The sequence below is a fragment of the Dermacentor silvarum genome, chromosome 1, assembly GCF_013339745.2.
Source record: "Dermacentor silvarum isolate Dsil-2018 chromosome 1, BIME_Dsil_1.4, whole genome shotgun sequence".
In the NCBI taxonomy this organism is placed as follows: domain Eukaryota; kingdom Metazoa; phylum Arthropoda; class Arachnida; order Ixodida; family Ixodidae; genus Dermacentor; species Dermacentor silvarum.
In genome coordinates this window covers 377215700-377232102 of record NC_051154.1, presented here as the reverse complement: position 1 = coordinate 377232102, position 16403 = coordinate 377215700, and the positions used below count along the sequence as shown (strand labels likewise).

Sequence of the window (16403 nt, the reverse complement as noted above, 5' to 3'; positions counted from 1 at the left end):
TTTATTTAGAGCCATTGTGTATAAGCTTTCTAAAATGCAGTGACATTCATGGCTTTAACATTTTGGGCAATGAACTCAAAGTATTGGCTTAGGCAGATGATCTTGCCTTTTTCTGCTCAGACAAACCGAGCATTGACAAGGTGCTATCATTGACTGAAAAATTTGGTATGGCTTCTAGTGCCCAGATAAATTGGTCAAAAAGCTCAGGTCTTTGGTTTGGTTTATGGGGATGTACGCCGGACCCAATATGCTGGTATAGAATGGACAACCGTGCCACCTAAATACCTTGGTGTACCTTTTGATGCATATAAGCTTAGTGCACATTTCTGGCGGGAACGTGTACCGGCACTTCAACGCCATGCGGATACCTTTACGCCACACCGCCTTTCAATATTTGGTAGGGCGGCGGCTTGTAACTGGTTCCTGGCTACAAAAATATTTTATGTACTGGAAATACTTCACTGTGCCCGGACTTATATTCAACGATTTCACAGAATATTTGCTACTTTTGTGTGGTCCTCCACCTTTGAGCCTATGAGACGAGATAATATCTTTAGACCCGTATGTGCTGGCGGACTTGGCCTAGTGCATCTATAAGTGCGACAGATTGTTTGGCGTTTCTTCTTTTTTCGAGATACTTCACACCCGATACTACGATCATTCATACAAGTGAACTTATTCAATGCATTACCCAAACTGGTAGTTTCATCCCAATATTCTGAAAGACCTTGTTTGTGGAGTTTTATGTATGAAGTATATTTCGCTGTGCAGTTCTTCATGGTTCGATTTTCTACTGAGTATCTCTGCACAGTGTCCAGAAAACAACTATACAAAGATTTGATATCAATGATTTTCCCACCTCCACTCTACCGTTGTACATTCTCAAGTTTGCCAGGGAAAGACGTACTTAAACGAGTCCGCAAGATGCCTTTATCCCCATGTACAAACACGTTTTTCTTTAAATTACACAGTGAAACATTTCCTGTCAAAACTTGGTTGCACAAAAAAGGAATTTTTGTATCCACTGTGAACTGTCGCCTTTGTGATGTACCTGAGACTTTAGAGCATTGCTTTATAAGTTGTAAAGACGCAATATTGTTTTGGGATGTGCTCCAAAGAACTCTCAAGAAAGACTTCATTTTGAATCACCATACCATCCGATACTTGATTGCACCCCACGAAGAAGACGTGCCTTTTGATATGTTTTTCTTAATTGGACTACACAGCTTATGGAAGACGCGCATGTTAGACAGAAACGCTGAACCTGTTGTTTCGGCGAAATTTCACTACGCTCAAATGATTGGTCACTTGAAAGACATGTATGACTTGACAGAGTTTCAACCGGACTGGTACCATCTTTTGTTACGTTGCTTGTCGTTGCCACCTTTTTAGGATCAAAGTTACTTGCCACTTGTTTAAGAACAAAGCTACTTGTAGTTTTGTTCGTGCAGGGTGTGCTTAACGAGATTTTAGGCCATTTCTAGGCCTTGAATATAAGATGTGTTGGCTGGTGCTTGCACGTTTTCCGCAGATAGTATTTCTCTCGCATATACAGGATGCAATAAATACCATGTAAGAAAAAAAAAGCGCTGGTTTAGCCCAGTGGCTAAGACACTTGGCTTCTGGGCGTAGGTTCGTACCTCACAACCGCCAAAGTTTTTCCATTCGAGCTTCTTCTGCTTTTTTTATACATTACTGTCGTTATAGCGTTTACCAAGGCGCAGTTAGAACGCGGGCAAGAGCTTGCGCGGACAAGGAACGCACGGGTAGCACAGGCTTCTAAGAGGAAGAGCGAGGGTGACGTGGCGTCCCAGCGATGCCCTATGCCTCTTCCCTCACGCAATACTTGGCGCGCTATCGCCGAGCAGGTGTTCCCTTTCGGCCACTCTGCTCCGTCGAGGCGCGCTCGTGAGGTGGCATCGCAGCCTATGGAAATTTAAGGGCCGCTTCACTGCTCTCGACGACAGACGCCGGATTTCTCGCTCAATGGACCATTTCATGCTTTTGCATCAAAAGCAGGTGCGTACAAAGAAGCGTGCATATTAAGGAACAATCCTTGTGTTTACGAGCACAAGGATTGGCGACCCCTTAATTCATAAGGAGCAATTTGCGCAGTTATGTGCGTTATTAACCAAGTTAAGGTTATTTTTCAAATGGTATTCGGCAGCTAATGCGCACACAGAAAAAAACTAACAAAAAGATAAGAAAAAAAACGTGCCTGCTAACTCGTCGATTACGGCGCCATTACAGTAGACGTTAGGTTCTTGATCTAGCAAATATCCTGATTACGAGCCTGTGGCTTATTCCGAGTGACCTGTGAGCCTGCAAATCTGATCCAGATGACTGAGTCTGACAGCCCTAGTGAGTCCGTGATGTCCATGATTCTATACTGTGCAAGTCTGAACCCACGGTTCCGTGATTCTGAACAAGTTACCGATTCTACGTATCTGAGTGAGCATAAAGCTAAATGGGTCTGAGGCCGCGAGTTTGGATGAGCCTGCCTCAGTCTGGTTTTCATGAGTCTCGGTCTAAGTGAACCAGGTTGCACCTTATCTTGGTGAGTTTCCTGCGAGCGTTCTCAGGTGGTGAAAGTTGTCTTCGGAGGATTCGTGCTGTGGTGGCTATGAGACCTGCTATTAGTTGGGTCTGAGGATGTACAACAGAGAATGCTGGAATGTGTCCTAAGCAACACTGTTCTCGCGCCTACGGCTGACACTTATCACCTTCTGTCATTGTGGTCTGATACTATGGGTATCAAGCACGAGATGCTCAGGGAGGCCAAACTCAAACCTAATGTTCCAGAGGACTATACCCGTTAGATAACGTACAGCAAGTTCGCGAGCTAAATGTGTCAGTATGTGCCTCACATGGTACTGGGATGACTTTATTTGGCCTTGTCTTATTTAGATGCTTTACTATGTATGTCTTGCGTGAAATTACTACTCACAGACATATCATAACCTCAGACTTCCAACCTACCGTCATCTCTGAAGTGCCACCGTGGACACTGCATAGACCAGAGGTGCGCCTTCACATACCTGGGATTTCGAAGAAGTCGCGTATCCCTTCCACTGGCCTTAAACAACTCACCTTGGCAAATTTGCCTGGGCTATACGACGGCTCTGTGCACATATACACAGACGGATCGGTTACCTCATGCACCTCGACCGCGACCTTTGTGATCCCACAACTGGGCGCATCCCGCCAATGCAAACTGGACCACAAGTCGTCCTCAACAGCTGCAGAGCTTGTCGCAATACAGGAAGCTGTCCGTTTTGTCTCCTACCTGACACCACGTACTTGGACTATTCTTTCTGACGCGAGATTAGCGCTGCAAGCTATTGATTCTCTCTCGAGAAGAGGCCAGTACAACATGCTAGCGTTAGACATCCTACAAAAACTTGGAGTACGCTTAAGCTTCGCCTTTACGAGTGGAACGTGATAACGTTATTGGACGCCGTTGACGCCGACACCGACATCGTATTTTCTACGACATCGGGCCCGATCATAATTTAGAAAGGCTCGGTTTTCAACATTCCCCTCAATGTTGCCTAGAACCAAAGTACAGCGAAACACCATCAGAATTGGAGGACGCTTAAGCTTCGCCTTTATAAGAGTGGAACGCGATTACATTCAAAGATCCCAGCTGCTTATCAGGTTTTTTTCTGGTATATTCAAATTACAATCCGACGTTATCACGTCTGTAGGTTGTGGTTTAGTCGTAATTTACAATTTTCTAACCATTTTCACTTTGAGAATTTAAATTTTTGTTCACTAAGGGCTTGCGCCATGCGAAGGACCCGCCCGGTTGGGGTGGTTCGGGACCATGTGGTTCGGCATGATTATTTCTGCCAGACGCCGATGCTTACGCCGAGGCCGACAAGGACACCGGCGCCGGATTTCTGCCACATAGGGCCCTTAACGCTATCGCGTTCATATTTGATCTTGCTCAGAGGAACGGTCACTCCATTACCTTCCAATGGGTACCTGGTCAGTGCGGCTTGGCCGGCAACGAGCTAGCTGATGTGGAAGCAAGAACCGCTATTCCTACAGCCATCGAAGTAGATTCTTTACTCGCGGAGCGATGTAAACCCTTTGTTGACCACGCTCATGCGAGATTGCGCAGCACAATACTGGGCTCAACCAGACCATTGGTACAGGCGCCAGCGGAAAATAGACTGTGAGAGGACTTTTCGCCTCGAAGCTAAAGTCAAGCGATGCCAAGCAAGCATCCTTCATCAGATTCGCTTGGGCGTCACCTTCAGTCGACGCTATGCACATCTGATTGGCCGTGCGAACAGCCCGAGCTGTGAACGCTGCCAAGTGTCGGAGACTCTCCAACATCTGTTTTGCGGCTGTGAGCGTAGACGGAAGCACATCTCTCTTTCTGCAGTGCGACGTAAAACAAAAACACGCATACATTCGGTTTGTGTATTCATTATTTCTCTGAACTTTAATTCGTCTATTGAAGCAACAGATCAAATAAATAAGTGCTGTTGGCTTGAATAATTCTTTAAGTCGTGTGGCACTGAGAGTGATGTCACAGCACATACATGTACACGTAGGCGCACTTGCACGTATATGGCTTGGAGCGCGGCGCCCGCGAGGAGAAGGGCAAACGGCGTTCCGTTTAAAATTTCAGCTCTTTCCGCGACGCGTAGCGATGTGACACATAGCAGGCACGATCGTTAGCGCGCATTGTATGCGCTGCGCTTGTCAGCTCAAAATGGCCAGGCCTGGTGAGGGGCCTTTAAGGTGTGTGGTCTTCTGGGTTCGTATGCGTGTTCGCGTCTGTGCATGCATGCATGAGTTGACCTCCTTGTGGGAGTGAACGTGCTTATACTTGCGTATGTGTGTGTCTGCCACCACTACAGCGTTATCTACAGAGTGTTGTGCAAAAATGGGAGACATGTTTAACGTTCTCCAATTATCCGCGTCGCCAGAAAGTGCCAACTCAATGGGTCTGAATTGTGCTACGCAGGTGATGCGAAACACGAGGCACTATACTTGGATATCGGCGACTCTTCCTCTGTTGAGAAGCTCTTCAACAACATTCGCAACGCATCCTCACTGCCTCTCAGCATCGTCGTCAACAGCGCCGGAATCCATGCTGCGGTGCCTCTTGTCGAGTGCACAGACGAACTGTTTGACGACATCATGAGGATCAATTTGAAGGTAACGCTGAACGACATAGAGAAGACGTCTAATAATTGAAGCTCTATAATATATATCTTGTAACATTGCAGTCACTGTGAAGCACACAGTATCAAAAAATGTGTATTGTTTCAAACAAAGAATAAGAGAAACCCTCTTCTGGCAGCTGCGACCCCTCGCATGCTCTGTGGTAACATGTGACCCCCTCTCCCCTGCATTCCACTGGCTGCGTCTTTCCATCTTATATTTCTGACGCCCCTGCCTTGTGGATGCTACTGGATGTCCGCGTGTTTGTATTCATAGGCTGCCTACGCCTTTTATTAATTTTTTTGCTTGAGGTAATGTAAGCGTGTGGTTTTTCATGACACTGTACGTTTTTTTTTTCTTTTTCCAATTTGCTTCTCCCTTGCAGAGAAAATGTATAAATTGAGCTCTGGAAGCTTGCAATCGCACTCTTGATGAGGCCGGACCCCGGCTTAAACGTCGAAATTAAAGGTTTACGTTTACTTTTATATGTGCGCCTGCACTTCTCTCTATTTCTTTATATATATATATATATATATATATATATATATATATATATATATAATTTATTTTATTTATAAAATACGGCGGGCAAGCAGTCCATGTAGGGTGAGCAGAATACACAAGATTATTTACACAGAAGAACAGGATGGAACAAGTTTGTAAAACGCTATTACATAATTTATTTGGTAATAAGGTAGACGATTACGAAAATTTAAACAACCTGCTTATAATACAACTATAACTAATACACGAAACACTAACATTAATTGCAGATATGGTAAACACTTGACGGGCGCTGGGGAAATGCTTCAGTTAGTTTATTCCAGTCAGCTACTGTCTGTGGAAAAAAAGAGTACGGAAAAGTGTCAGTCCTTGCGATAACTGGTGTTAGCGAATGAGAGTAGTGGTGTCGAGTGGGTCTGCTTATCAAGGGGGATACGTACGCTGTGGTGTCTAAGGCTAGCCTATGATTAATTAGGTTGGAATAAACCCTAGTCAACTTTCTTTTCTTCGAATTTGTAATAGTTCAATGCCGTTTGCGGTTAATAGTGCAGTGGGGAGTGAGTAGTCCTAAATTTACTGTAAATAAATCGTACTGCTTTTCTTTGAATTCTGTCTAGGTTCTTAATGTTAATTTTTGTGTGAGGGTCCCAAACTATGTAAGCGTACTGAAATTTTGGCCTAATAAAGGAAAAGTAAGAGAGTAGTTTAACACAAGGAGGGGGGGGGGCAGTCTTGGGCAGTCTTGAGTTTGTGGCGTAGTAGACATAGCTTCCGGAAAGCGGCAGAGCAGATGTTATTTATGTGAAAGTTGCATGATAAATAAGAAATAACTCTTATTGTTAGACTTAAGTATATATAGCTGGCTACTTTCAGTAAAGGTGCTGCAGCTAAATTGTAAGTGTAGTCTAGAGAGAATTTTTTGCGCGTTATGGGGCGATAGACACATTTAGTTGCATTAAGAATGCAACACATTAGTTGCATTCCCCATTGCTCACCCCATTTTAACACATTGCCTAGGTCAGATTGGTCACTAATGCAGGCAGCTTCTCTAAACAAAACACAATCGTCAGCAAATAGACGAATTTGTACTGGGGTGTTAACTACATTGACAATATCATTTATGTATAGCAAAAAAAGTAGGGGGCTGAGTACGCTCCTCTGCGGAACGCATAGAAGTTACCGGTAGAAAGCCAGTGTTGCTCTCCCAGCTGAACGTATTGATTACCGTTGTTCAGATAAGCTGAAATCCAGTAAATAAATAATTCTGGTACGCCAATTAACTCAACCTTCATAATTAGTTTCTCGCGGGGAACTGTAACGAATGCTTTACTATATTCTAGAAATATTACATCAATTTGACTGTTAGTATCAAGACAAGCTGCAAAGGTGTGAATTACAGTAACCAATTGTGTTGTAATAGAAAATCCTTTTAGAAATCCATGTTGATGAATTGGTAAAACTGAGTGTTCTACGAATTCGTTTTATTTGTGAGCTATTATGTGCTCGATAAGTTTACAACACGATGATGTTAAGGAGATCGGGCGATAATTTTGCAACGTTCATATTTATATATATAGGCCAACCCTTGTGGTGTTTCCACCGAAGTGCCTAGATTAGAGTAATTGTTTCGCTCCTTAATAGGTGCAGCAGCAAGCTGTCGCATATTGCTTTGCGGTGGGCAGAAGTCCCTCTTGAAAGGATAACGTCAAGTGCGGCAGTCATTCAGCGTGCTGGAGCCACAGCACGCTGAACGATTATTTGTCGCATTTGACGTTGTCGGCGGCACACAAATTAATAGGAATTTTCCAAACTCCAGTGTGTTCCGCAAGCAGTAAATAGCAACACAATGGCGTGTTTGCTTTAAATGTGAGACTTTTGAACTTCTTTATAATGTCTAATATGAATACAAGACAAGAGAACAGCAGGCAGCGTGTCTCAACCAGAAGAGCTAAAGCAATCTCGAGCTCGTGCCTCCCGGACGACTGGCGATGTGGCTGCAGCGCAGGGTATTCCTCTTCACTACAATCGCTCCCATCGGAAAAGGAGCCATCCTGGCGACTCATGGTGAACATAGAATCATTGGGTCGTAATACGGCTTCAGGCGTTGTACGTGGACGGTTTCACGACCACGGCAGCGTTGGTCCGTAGGTGGCTTGACAGGCTCGACAATATAGTTCACAGGCGATGTCTGTGCTACAACACGGTAGGGTCCTTGATATTTGGAAAAAAGCTTGGATGAGAGTCCAGCAGGAACGGCAGGAACCCAAAGCCATACAAGGGCGTTCGGAAGAAAGTGACAATGCGGGTGATCATCGTCACGTCGAGATTTTTGTTGCCATTGGTCGACGGCTGTAAAGGAACGGGCGAGCTGACGGCATTCCTCTGCGCGGCCGGCAGCTTCAGAGATGGGCGGACATTCGGATGAGTCGGGTCTCTACGGAAGAATGGTGTCGAGGGTAGTCGAAGGTTCGCGGCCATATAAGAGGAAGAATGGGGAGAAGTTTGTGGTCACCTGTGGTGCAGTGTTGTAGGCGAACGTGATGAATGGCAAAATGAGGTCCCAATCAGTGTGATCAGAGGCGACGTATTTGGAGAGCATGTCGTCAAGGGTGCGGTTAAATCTTTCCGTCAAACCATTAGTTTGAGGATGGTAGGCGGTGGTGGTACGATGAACGATGCGACATTCAGCAAGGAGTGCGTTTACGACTTCGGAGAGGAAGACACGTCCTCTATCACTCAAAAGTTCGCGAGGTGCACCGTGACGGAGAATAAAGTTTTTCAGGAGGAAGGATGCTATTTCCCGAGCGGTGGCAGCAGGCAGAGCGGCTGTTTCTGCGTAGCGCGTCAAATGGTCGATGGCGACGACTATCCAGCGGTTTCCGGAAGCCGTGCTCGGAAGGGGTCCATAGAGGTCAATGCCAATGCGATCGAAGGGCCCGGCCGGACACGGGATTGGCTGCAGCGGACCAGAGGCATGCTGAGCAGGAACTTTGCGGCGTTGGCACTGAGGGCACGACCGAACGACCGAATGTATTTGCACACAAAGGTGTACATGCCACGCCAATAAAACCTGGAGCGAAGCCGGGTGTACGTCTTGAAGACACCCGCATGTGCACACTGCGGGTCAGTATGGAAGGCAGAACATATTTCACCACGAAGATGTCGAGGTATGACCATCAACCACTTGCGGACGTCAGAGGCGTAATTCCGGCTATAGAGAAGTCCATCCCGAATTTCGAAGTGAGATGCTTGACGGCGCAAAGCTCGAGAAGGTGGAGGAACAGTCGAAGGGTTGGAAAGGAAGCGGCAAGGACGGATGGCAAGGGCGGATGAGTGCGGTGGAATTGTAACGTCTTCGGCAACAAATACTTTATCTTCAGGTTCACAAGCGTCAAGGAGTGGGGCATGACACAGCGTTTGAAATTCCACTTCAGCACGAGAACAGTCGATGACGGCCTTATTAGCGGAAAGGAAGTCCCAGCCCAAAATAAGATCGTGGGAACAAGAACACAGCACCAAAAATTCGACGATGTAGAGGAGGCCGTTGATCACAACACGAGCAGTACATGCAGCTGCAGGCGTGATGCGGTCGGTGCTTGCAGTACCAAGTGATACGTTCGACAGGGTCGTTGTAATTTTTCTGAGCGAACGGTGGCACTAATAACTGAAACTGCGGCACCAGTGTCAACGAGAGCGAGTGCAGTGACGCCGTCCACATATACGTCAATAACATTAGTCGGAGAAGAGAGAGGCCTTGTTCTGTTCGTGAGTGACGCAGTTCTTGCCTCTGGAACTGCGGCGATTAGTTTTCCCGTTCAGGCGTAGAAGGACGACGACGCATCGGCCAAAGCGAGCGGCGTCGAGGTGATGGCGAACGGCGGTCAACAAGAGGGCGGTGGTCGGAATAGGAAGACACCGGGCCAGGGTTCTGAGACGCGGAGGATGACGGGTATGGGGAAACGTGTGGTTCGGTGTCGAAGCGACGGCGGTAGGATTGTGCGCGGCGACGGCAAAATCGTGCAATGTGGCCAGGTAGACCACACTCAAAACATATTGGCCGGTTGTCAGGAGTGCGCCATTGTCCACTGCTGTGTGGGTACCGCGGCTGAACGAATTGAGGAGCTGGACGCAGTGGCACGGCTGATGGGAATGGCGCAAAGGCCTGAGGTGGGGGCCGCGCGAGAGCCTCGGCATAGCTGAGAGGTGCAGTCACCTCGGGAAAAGCAACGGGAGTTGGCACCGGCGGAGTCTCGCGGACAGAAGGGAGAGCTGCGCAAACTTGCTCGTGGACGACCTGGCGAAGGTTGGCCGGCAAAGGCGAGGTTGGTGGCGTGGTTGAGGACAGCAGCGAAAGCTGACGAGCGACCTCAGCACGGACGAACTCTTTTATATGGCAGAGCAGGGAGTCAATTTCAGGAGCCGAGGCCACGCTCGCGATGCTTTCATCGGACACAGGTGGGCGCCGTGTGAGAAGACGCTGTCTGCAGAGCTCGTCGAAACTCTGGCAAAGCTCAATGACCTGAGAAACAGTGCCTGGGTTTTTGGACAGCAGCATATGAAAGGCATCGCCGGAAATGCCCTTCATGATGTGGCGTACCTTGTCCGCCTCCGCCATCGTCGGGTTTACACGCCGGCAGAGGTCGACGATGTCCTCAATGTAGCTGGTGAACGTTTCACCAGTTTGCTGGGATCGGCTTCGTAGGCGTTCTTCAGCGCGAAGTTTGCGCACGCCAGGGCAACCGAAAACGTCCGCGATGCTGGTTTTGAAGCTAGCCCACGTGCGGCGATCGGCTTCGTGGTTTTTGAACCAGAGCTTGGCGACGCCCTATAAATAGAAGATCGCGTTGTTGAGCTTGAAGGGATCGTCCCATTTGTTGGTGTTGCTGGCGCGTTCGTACGATTCAAGCCAATCTTCAACGTCTGCAACATCTGACATCTTCATCGGTGCCGCTGAAGATGTCAGGATCCCGCTGGCGCTGGGCACCGGCACATACGATGGCTGGAGTAACCGATGGGGATGTCGGGCTGGGGTCGTCAGGCATGACGGACGGCAGAGTTCGGGTGCGTAATTCCAGGTTGGGGAAAAACCGCAACACCTCCACCAGAATCTAATATGAATACAGGACAAGAGAATAGCAGGCAGCGTGTCTCAACTAGAACAGCTCAGGCAATCTCGAGCTCGCGCCTCCCGGACGACTGGCGATGTGGCTGCAGCGCCGGGTATTCCTCTTCACTACAAATGAGAAAAAAGTCGCAGTTTCGCCTGAAACGAAGCATCAATTGCGATAGCAAATTAGTAGAGAGCTATACGGACTAAGGATAGTAGTTTTATCGACTGTATAAACTTGGACACACTTGCTTACTAACTGAATTAACAAGCATGGTGTCAGCGCGCACAAGCAAACATGAATAGATCCTTCTCGATGACCGCAGACAACTGCTGTAAAAACGCTGGCGTGAGCCAGCGCAGCAGCAGCAGCAGCAGCAGCAGCAGCAGCAGCAGCAGCAGCAGCAGCAGCAGCAGCAGCAGCAGCCGCGAGCGAATGTTCGTGCGGCCTATCGGTTCAACGGAAACTGAGCGGCGAACGCACAGCGCATACAAAGCTATGAGCCGTGTTGCAGATCGCTTTCAAGATATGGTGCGGGCGACCGCCGCACCCTGGCAAAGTACAAGTACGCAATTGCGGGCACAGTAGAAGCCGCCCCCCCTCCCTCTCGCGCTGCCGTCTCGCTGTCCTCATTTCACGTGCGAGATTGAGTCGCCAGTTCCCCTTGCGCCGTTGGTGCTGCAGCACAACGTCACCCCCCTCCCTGCCTCCCATCCCCTCACGGCCTTTCGCGCGACGGTCGCGTTTGCTCTCCGCCGAGCGTTCGCTCTCCGTGAAAGCGCTCGTCTCTCACGCGCTTTCACTCGCACGTACAGCATACGGCGCACGGCGACGATTTTATCGCCCTTGGACTTGATACGGAATCTCACTCGCACATACAGCATTTGGCGCGCGGCGACGATCTTATCACCCTTGGACTTCATACGGAATATCACACACGCGCGTTCCCTCGCACATACAGCATACGGCGCGCGGCGACGATCTTATCGCCCTTGGACTTTATACGGAATCTCACTCGCACATAGAGCATACGGCGCGCGTCGACGATTTTATCGCCCTTGGACTTTATACGGAATCTCACGCGCGCGCGTTCACTCGCACATACAGCATTCGGCGCGCGGCGACGATTTTACCGCCGTTGGACTTTATACGAACCCTCACGGCGACGCCGACGGCAGAAATCCGTGTGAAGTGTCTATATAGTTGCTATCGCATTAAAAGCAAATGAAAAGAAAGAAGCCTGCTGCCCAAGAAAAGAGAGAAGTGGAGGTGCCGCTTTGTGAACCCGCGACTACTCGAATGCGAAACGAGCACTTTACCGCTGTGCTGCACATCCACATTTTTGGGCTTATTACATGGAGAATAAAACTGAAAATATTTTACAGAGCGAACATGGATACACACTCCTAACTCGGGCAAACACACATGCGTCCAACAAGTGTACTCAGTCAGGCACAGGTTACTGTTTCAGCGTATACGCACAGTTCTCACATAAGTTGCACTTCCCGATAGAAAAATCTTGTATATCGCAGGCTTTCGGCATGGCGCTTACACAATCTAGATCTCCAGAGGCTGTATAAACCCAGCACTGTGAACATGTCATAGGGAAGACCACCAGTATGTTTAAACGGTAGCAACCTGATTCGGTAAGGCGTGATGTCAATATCCTTTCTAAGCGACGGTTGGAGAATGCCCCCGAAAAATATAGCATCTCTACAATCTGTGAAACACTTGGTACTTGGACAGAGTGGACATTTGGTGGACCTCGGCACAAAGGAGCACCTCGAATTTAGCCAGTTTTTAACAGGAGTGTTTCCGAATGCAGCTTAAAGTAAAATATTTTTATTCGAGGAGGTATTCGTGTTTTACTGACTCGCCTATGTACATCCTGATAAAGCTGACCTCAATAAGGTGCACGATACAAAGGACCTGTGAAAATTGAGTCCACTAGTGCAGCAGAAATTGCTTTTCGACTCGTAGTGAAAATCTACTCCAGGCGGAATCTGACTTTCTAGAAATGAAATGAGTCAACGACCTCCTTGATAAAGTCCCAAGAAGCCTGTGGGACATTTTTGGCATCTGATGACACTACTATATTAATAAGATAATGAACTAATAGAAGCTCTAACATTTCACCCGAGAACGAATGGTCACTGTCTCGAAAGAAAAACAGCCGTGACACAATTTGCCTGACGAAGAGATGGTCTAATCCTAGGCCACCCTGTTGAAAGATGAGGAACAGATTATTGCCCCGCTTCGATTCACAGCTCGAGATCCAAACAAATGTTGCAAATACGCGATGCCATGCCTGAATGTGCAGTCGTGAGCAGTGCATTCCTTGCAGCACATGCATGAGATGGGAAGCTATGAACACATTGCATATTTCAGCATGACTGAGCATTGCCAAATTCTGCCTTCGCCATGAATTTGCTTTAAGTTGCATTTTTCTAACGTTTCCCGACCAGTGAGTACTGCTATTTCGATACTGTGAGTGAGGTACTCCCAAATAGCCCAGGTCTTTTTTCCATTGAATGCCTGCATAGTGTGATGGTATTGTGGCTGATAGCCCCAACCAGTAAAAACTGAACTTTTTTGTAAAGTTAACACTAGCACCAAAATTCGCACAAAAATCTTCTGTAATTGCAAGAGCAGTCTTTACACTCTTTTTATCAATACAAAAAAAAAAGGCCACATCGTCCGCATATGCAAGAACCGGAATCTCATTAGATGGCAATTTGAACGTTCGGAAATTTTGTTCTTTCAGAATCCGCGTACGGAGCGGCTCTAAATACAAGTAGAACAGAAGTGACATAGTAACATAGGGCACCCTTGTCTTACTGATGATAAAAGCCTAATCGGATCGGAAAGAGAACCGTTGACTATCAGCCTCGTCGAGCGATTAGAATAACATATTTTGACACCTCTAAGGAGCCGGTATTCAATATTTATATGTTCTAATGCACTAAACAGAAACGAATGATTGACCCAGTCGAACGCCTCAGCCAAATCTTGCTGTACAACTGCCACCTGCCCAATACCCTCCGCTACACACTCTATCACCGATCTCGCAACATGAATGTTGGTGTGAATAGACCGGCCTCTGGTGCCACATGCTTGATGATCACCCACCACAGATCTTATCGCAACTTGCAAATGTTTAGCTAATACCTTTGCAAAAATGTTATAATTCACATTACATAAGGAAATAGGCCGATATTTATTTTTATTTTTATTAAAAAATACTGCGGACAAGAAGTCCTAGCAGGGTAAACAGGATACAGAAGAATAATCACAAAGGAACAGGATGAACCAAGTCTGTAACAAACTTTTCACAGTATGTGTGTCGTCATAAGGTAGCCAATTAAGAACATTTAATCAACTTGGTTATAATAAAACTCTAACACGAAATAACACCACTAATTACACAAATGGTATACAGATCACGGACGCGGATATCTATCCACTTTCTGCAATTTAGTCTCATCATTGCTTTTGTCTGTAAGGCCAGTGTGCACTTCATACATTGCGGCAGGTAGGTACCCTACATCCAGGGCCGCACGGGACATCTGAAGTAATAATTGCGATAAGAGGGAACGAAAACACTGATAAAATTCTGCAGTAAGGCCATCCCGGCCGGGCGTCTTGCCTTTCGCTTACGAATCAATGCATGCAATTACTTGATTGATATCAATGTTTTCATTTATATAATCATAATAATCTGATTTAACTGGGGCAGCAACGATACAAATTTGCTGGTAGACGCATCTATCTCGAATAGCTTATCTCTTCGAAGTAGTGTTTGATAACGTTCGAAAAGTCATTTGGTTTGTTTCTTACATGGTATTTATTACAATGAATGAAATGATTTATGAACAGGAACTATTTACAACATTATGAGCAAAAGATGGTCATAACCAAGTACAGGTAAACGAGTACCACATACACAGCAAACGTCATACAAAGCAATACATTCCATCAGAACAAATATTGAAAGGAGAAGTTAAACACATTATCAAATGTGTATGCCAATCTGGCTGTCAGTCATTTTTATCGTAATTTTCTTTCAAGTGCATTATCATGTGAGAGAAATGTACTCTTGAGGAAATTATTCTTTCTGCATTTCGGTCTTGCATACGAGTTTTCCATAGGCTATGCTGGCCTATCACTAAAAACATATCGAATAGTGCGTCATCACAGGGGACAAGATATCGGATACTGCGAGAATTTAGATCAGTCTTTGAATAATCCATGAATACAGTTTATTTAAAAAGGTTTCTGCGGTGGTACGGGATGATGGGTGTAAAACGGGTCTCGCATCCGCGGTTAAGAAGGCGATCACGTCAATGCTCATTATCACTAAGTGTTGTAAAGTGAGCCTGTTGGAACAAATTTAAATAAAATTTTGAGGACAGAGCCAAAAAACTGGTCAAGGCCAGGCAACACGAGGATAGTGTAACAAGCGTGTATTTTAAAACAGATACATACATATTGTAACGAAGAAGGAGCTTACTTGCGGGTTGCAGATGGTTGGAAGAAGACGACAAGGAAGAGTAAACAGGGTCGCATAAAGGGACAGGAGCTTTGTCTTGGCTCTGCATGTTAAACTTAACTATTCAGAGTGCTAGTGTCAGCAAGTTTCCTACCTGCCATAGGGTCTTCGAGAAGATTCTCGCTGACGTCATCTTGGAAGTCAATTATTACTATCAGATGTGATGGAATTTTCACGTGAGCATATGCAACTGAGCCGTCCTGACTTCAACGCCACCTAAAATAATCTTCTGGCGGTTGGGCCCTTCTATTAGTTATGCAGAACTGTCGCTAGCGGCTATTGATATTGGCGACAGTTGAATAGCTGAAGACCTATCAAACTATCGATGGCAAAAAATACCGATAGTGCCATTGATAGTACAAAATCACTTGAAGTACCGCACATATTCGCAACAACATTAACTTGGCGACGTTTTTTTTTGCATATTTCCGAGTCATGCTCTATGCGGAATGCGTTTGCAATCATAGCAACTTGCATGTGTTCTCTCAGTGCACGCATTACGGAGCGCTGCAAACGGATACCTCCGCTCACCATGGCAGCGGATTTCTTATATATATTTTTAGCTTTCATTCCTGATAGTACACAGTCACATGACATGACTGACCAGTACCATGAATTGCAACCAAAGACAAGGAACAAGGAACCCTTAGAATTCTGGAGGCCTAGCCAAAGCTTCACAACCTCGCTCTCTAACGTGGCTCTCAATTTCAGACAGAAGGAGTGGACTAAAGGGCAAGAAAGTTGAACTTAAGTTCTAACTGCTCAGTTAGAACGAGCAGTTAAAACGAGAGAGAGAATAAAACATTTATTATTGAAAATTAATAGCCGTTTTGTGGTCGGACCTCCTAGTCCGGAAGACCATTGGCTTTTGCCGCCGTCCGGGCTCGGTTGACCAGGGCTTGTTGCTGTTCTGGGTCCGAGCTGGACAGGGTCGCCTCCCACTCGACTGTCGTCGGATTATGTTTGGCCGATATTTGCGGATTCTGTTGGCACGCCCAGACCATGTGGTATAACGTGGCCGTCTGGGTACAGAATTTGCATTGCGGATTGTATGTCATGGA

General features: G+C 46.6%; 2 protein-coding genes across 3 annotated transcripts in view; both read left to right on the top strand.

Moving 5' to 3' along the window:
- The window catches only part of LOC119445763 (xaa-Arg dipeptidase), a 92472-nt gene that overhangs the window by 4748 nt on the left and 71321 nt on the right, over positions 1 to 16403 (top strand). Inside the window, exon 2 of one of the 2 annotated variants that reach the window (XM_049660600.1) lies at positions 4982 to 5175. The exons of the other annotated variant lie outside the window; for it this stretch is intronic. The gene's annotated coding sequence lies outside the window, so the exon portion shown is untranslated. The remainder of the gene's footprint in view (positions 1 to 4981; positions 5176 to 16403) is intronic. 2 annotated transcript variants of the gene reach the window in all.
- Positions 1 to 16403, top strand: part of LOC119437477 ((3R)-3-hydroxyacyl-CoA dehydrogenase) — a 40815-nt gene that overhangs the window by 22017 nt on the left and 2395 nt on the right. The window contains exon 3 of the mRNA XM_037704489.2: positions 4982 to 5175. Coding sequence (XP_037560417.2) covers positions 4982 to 5175 — 194 coding nt within the window. The remainder of the gene's footprint in view (positions 1 to 4981; positions 5176 to 16403) is intronic.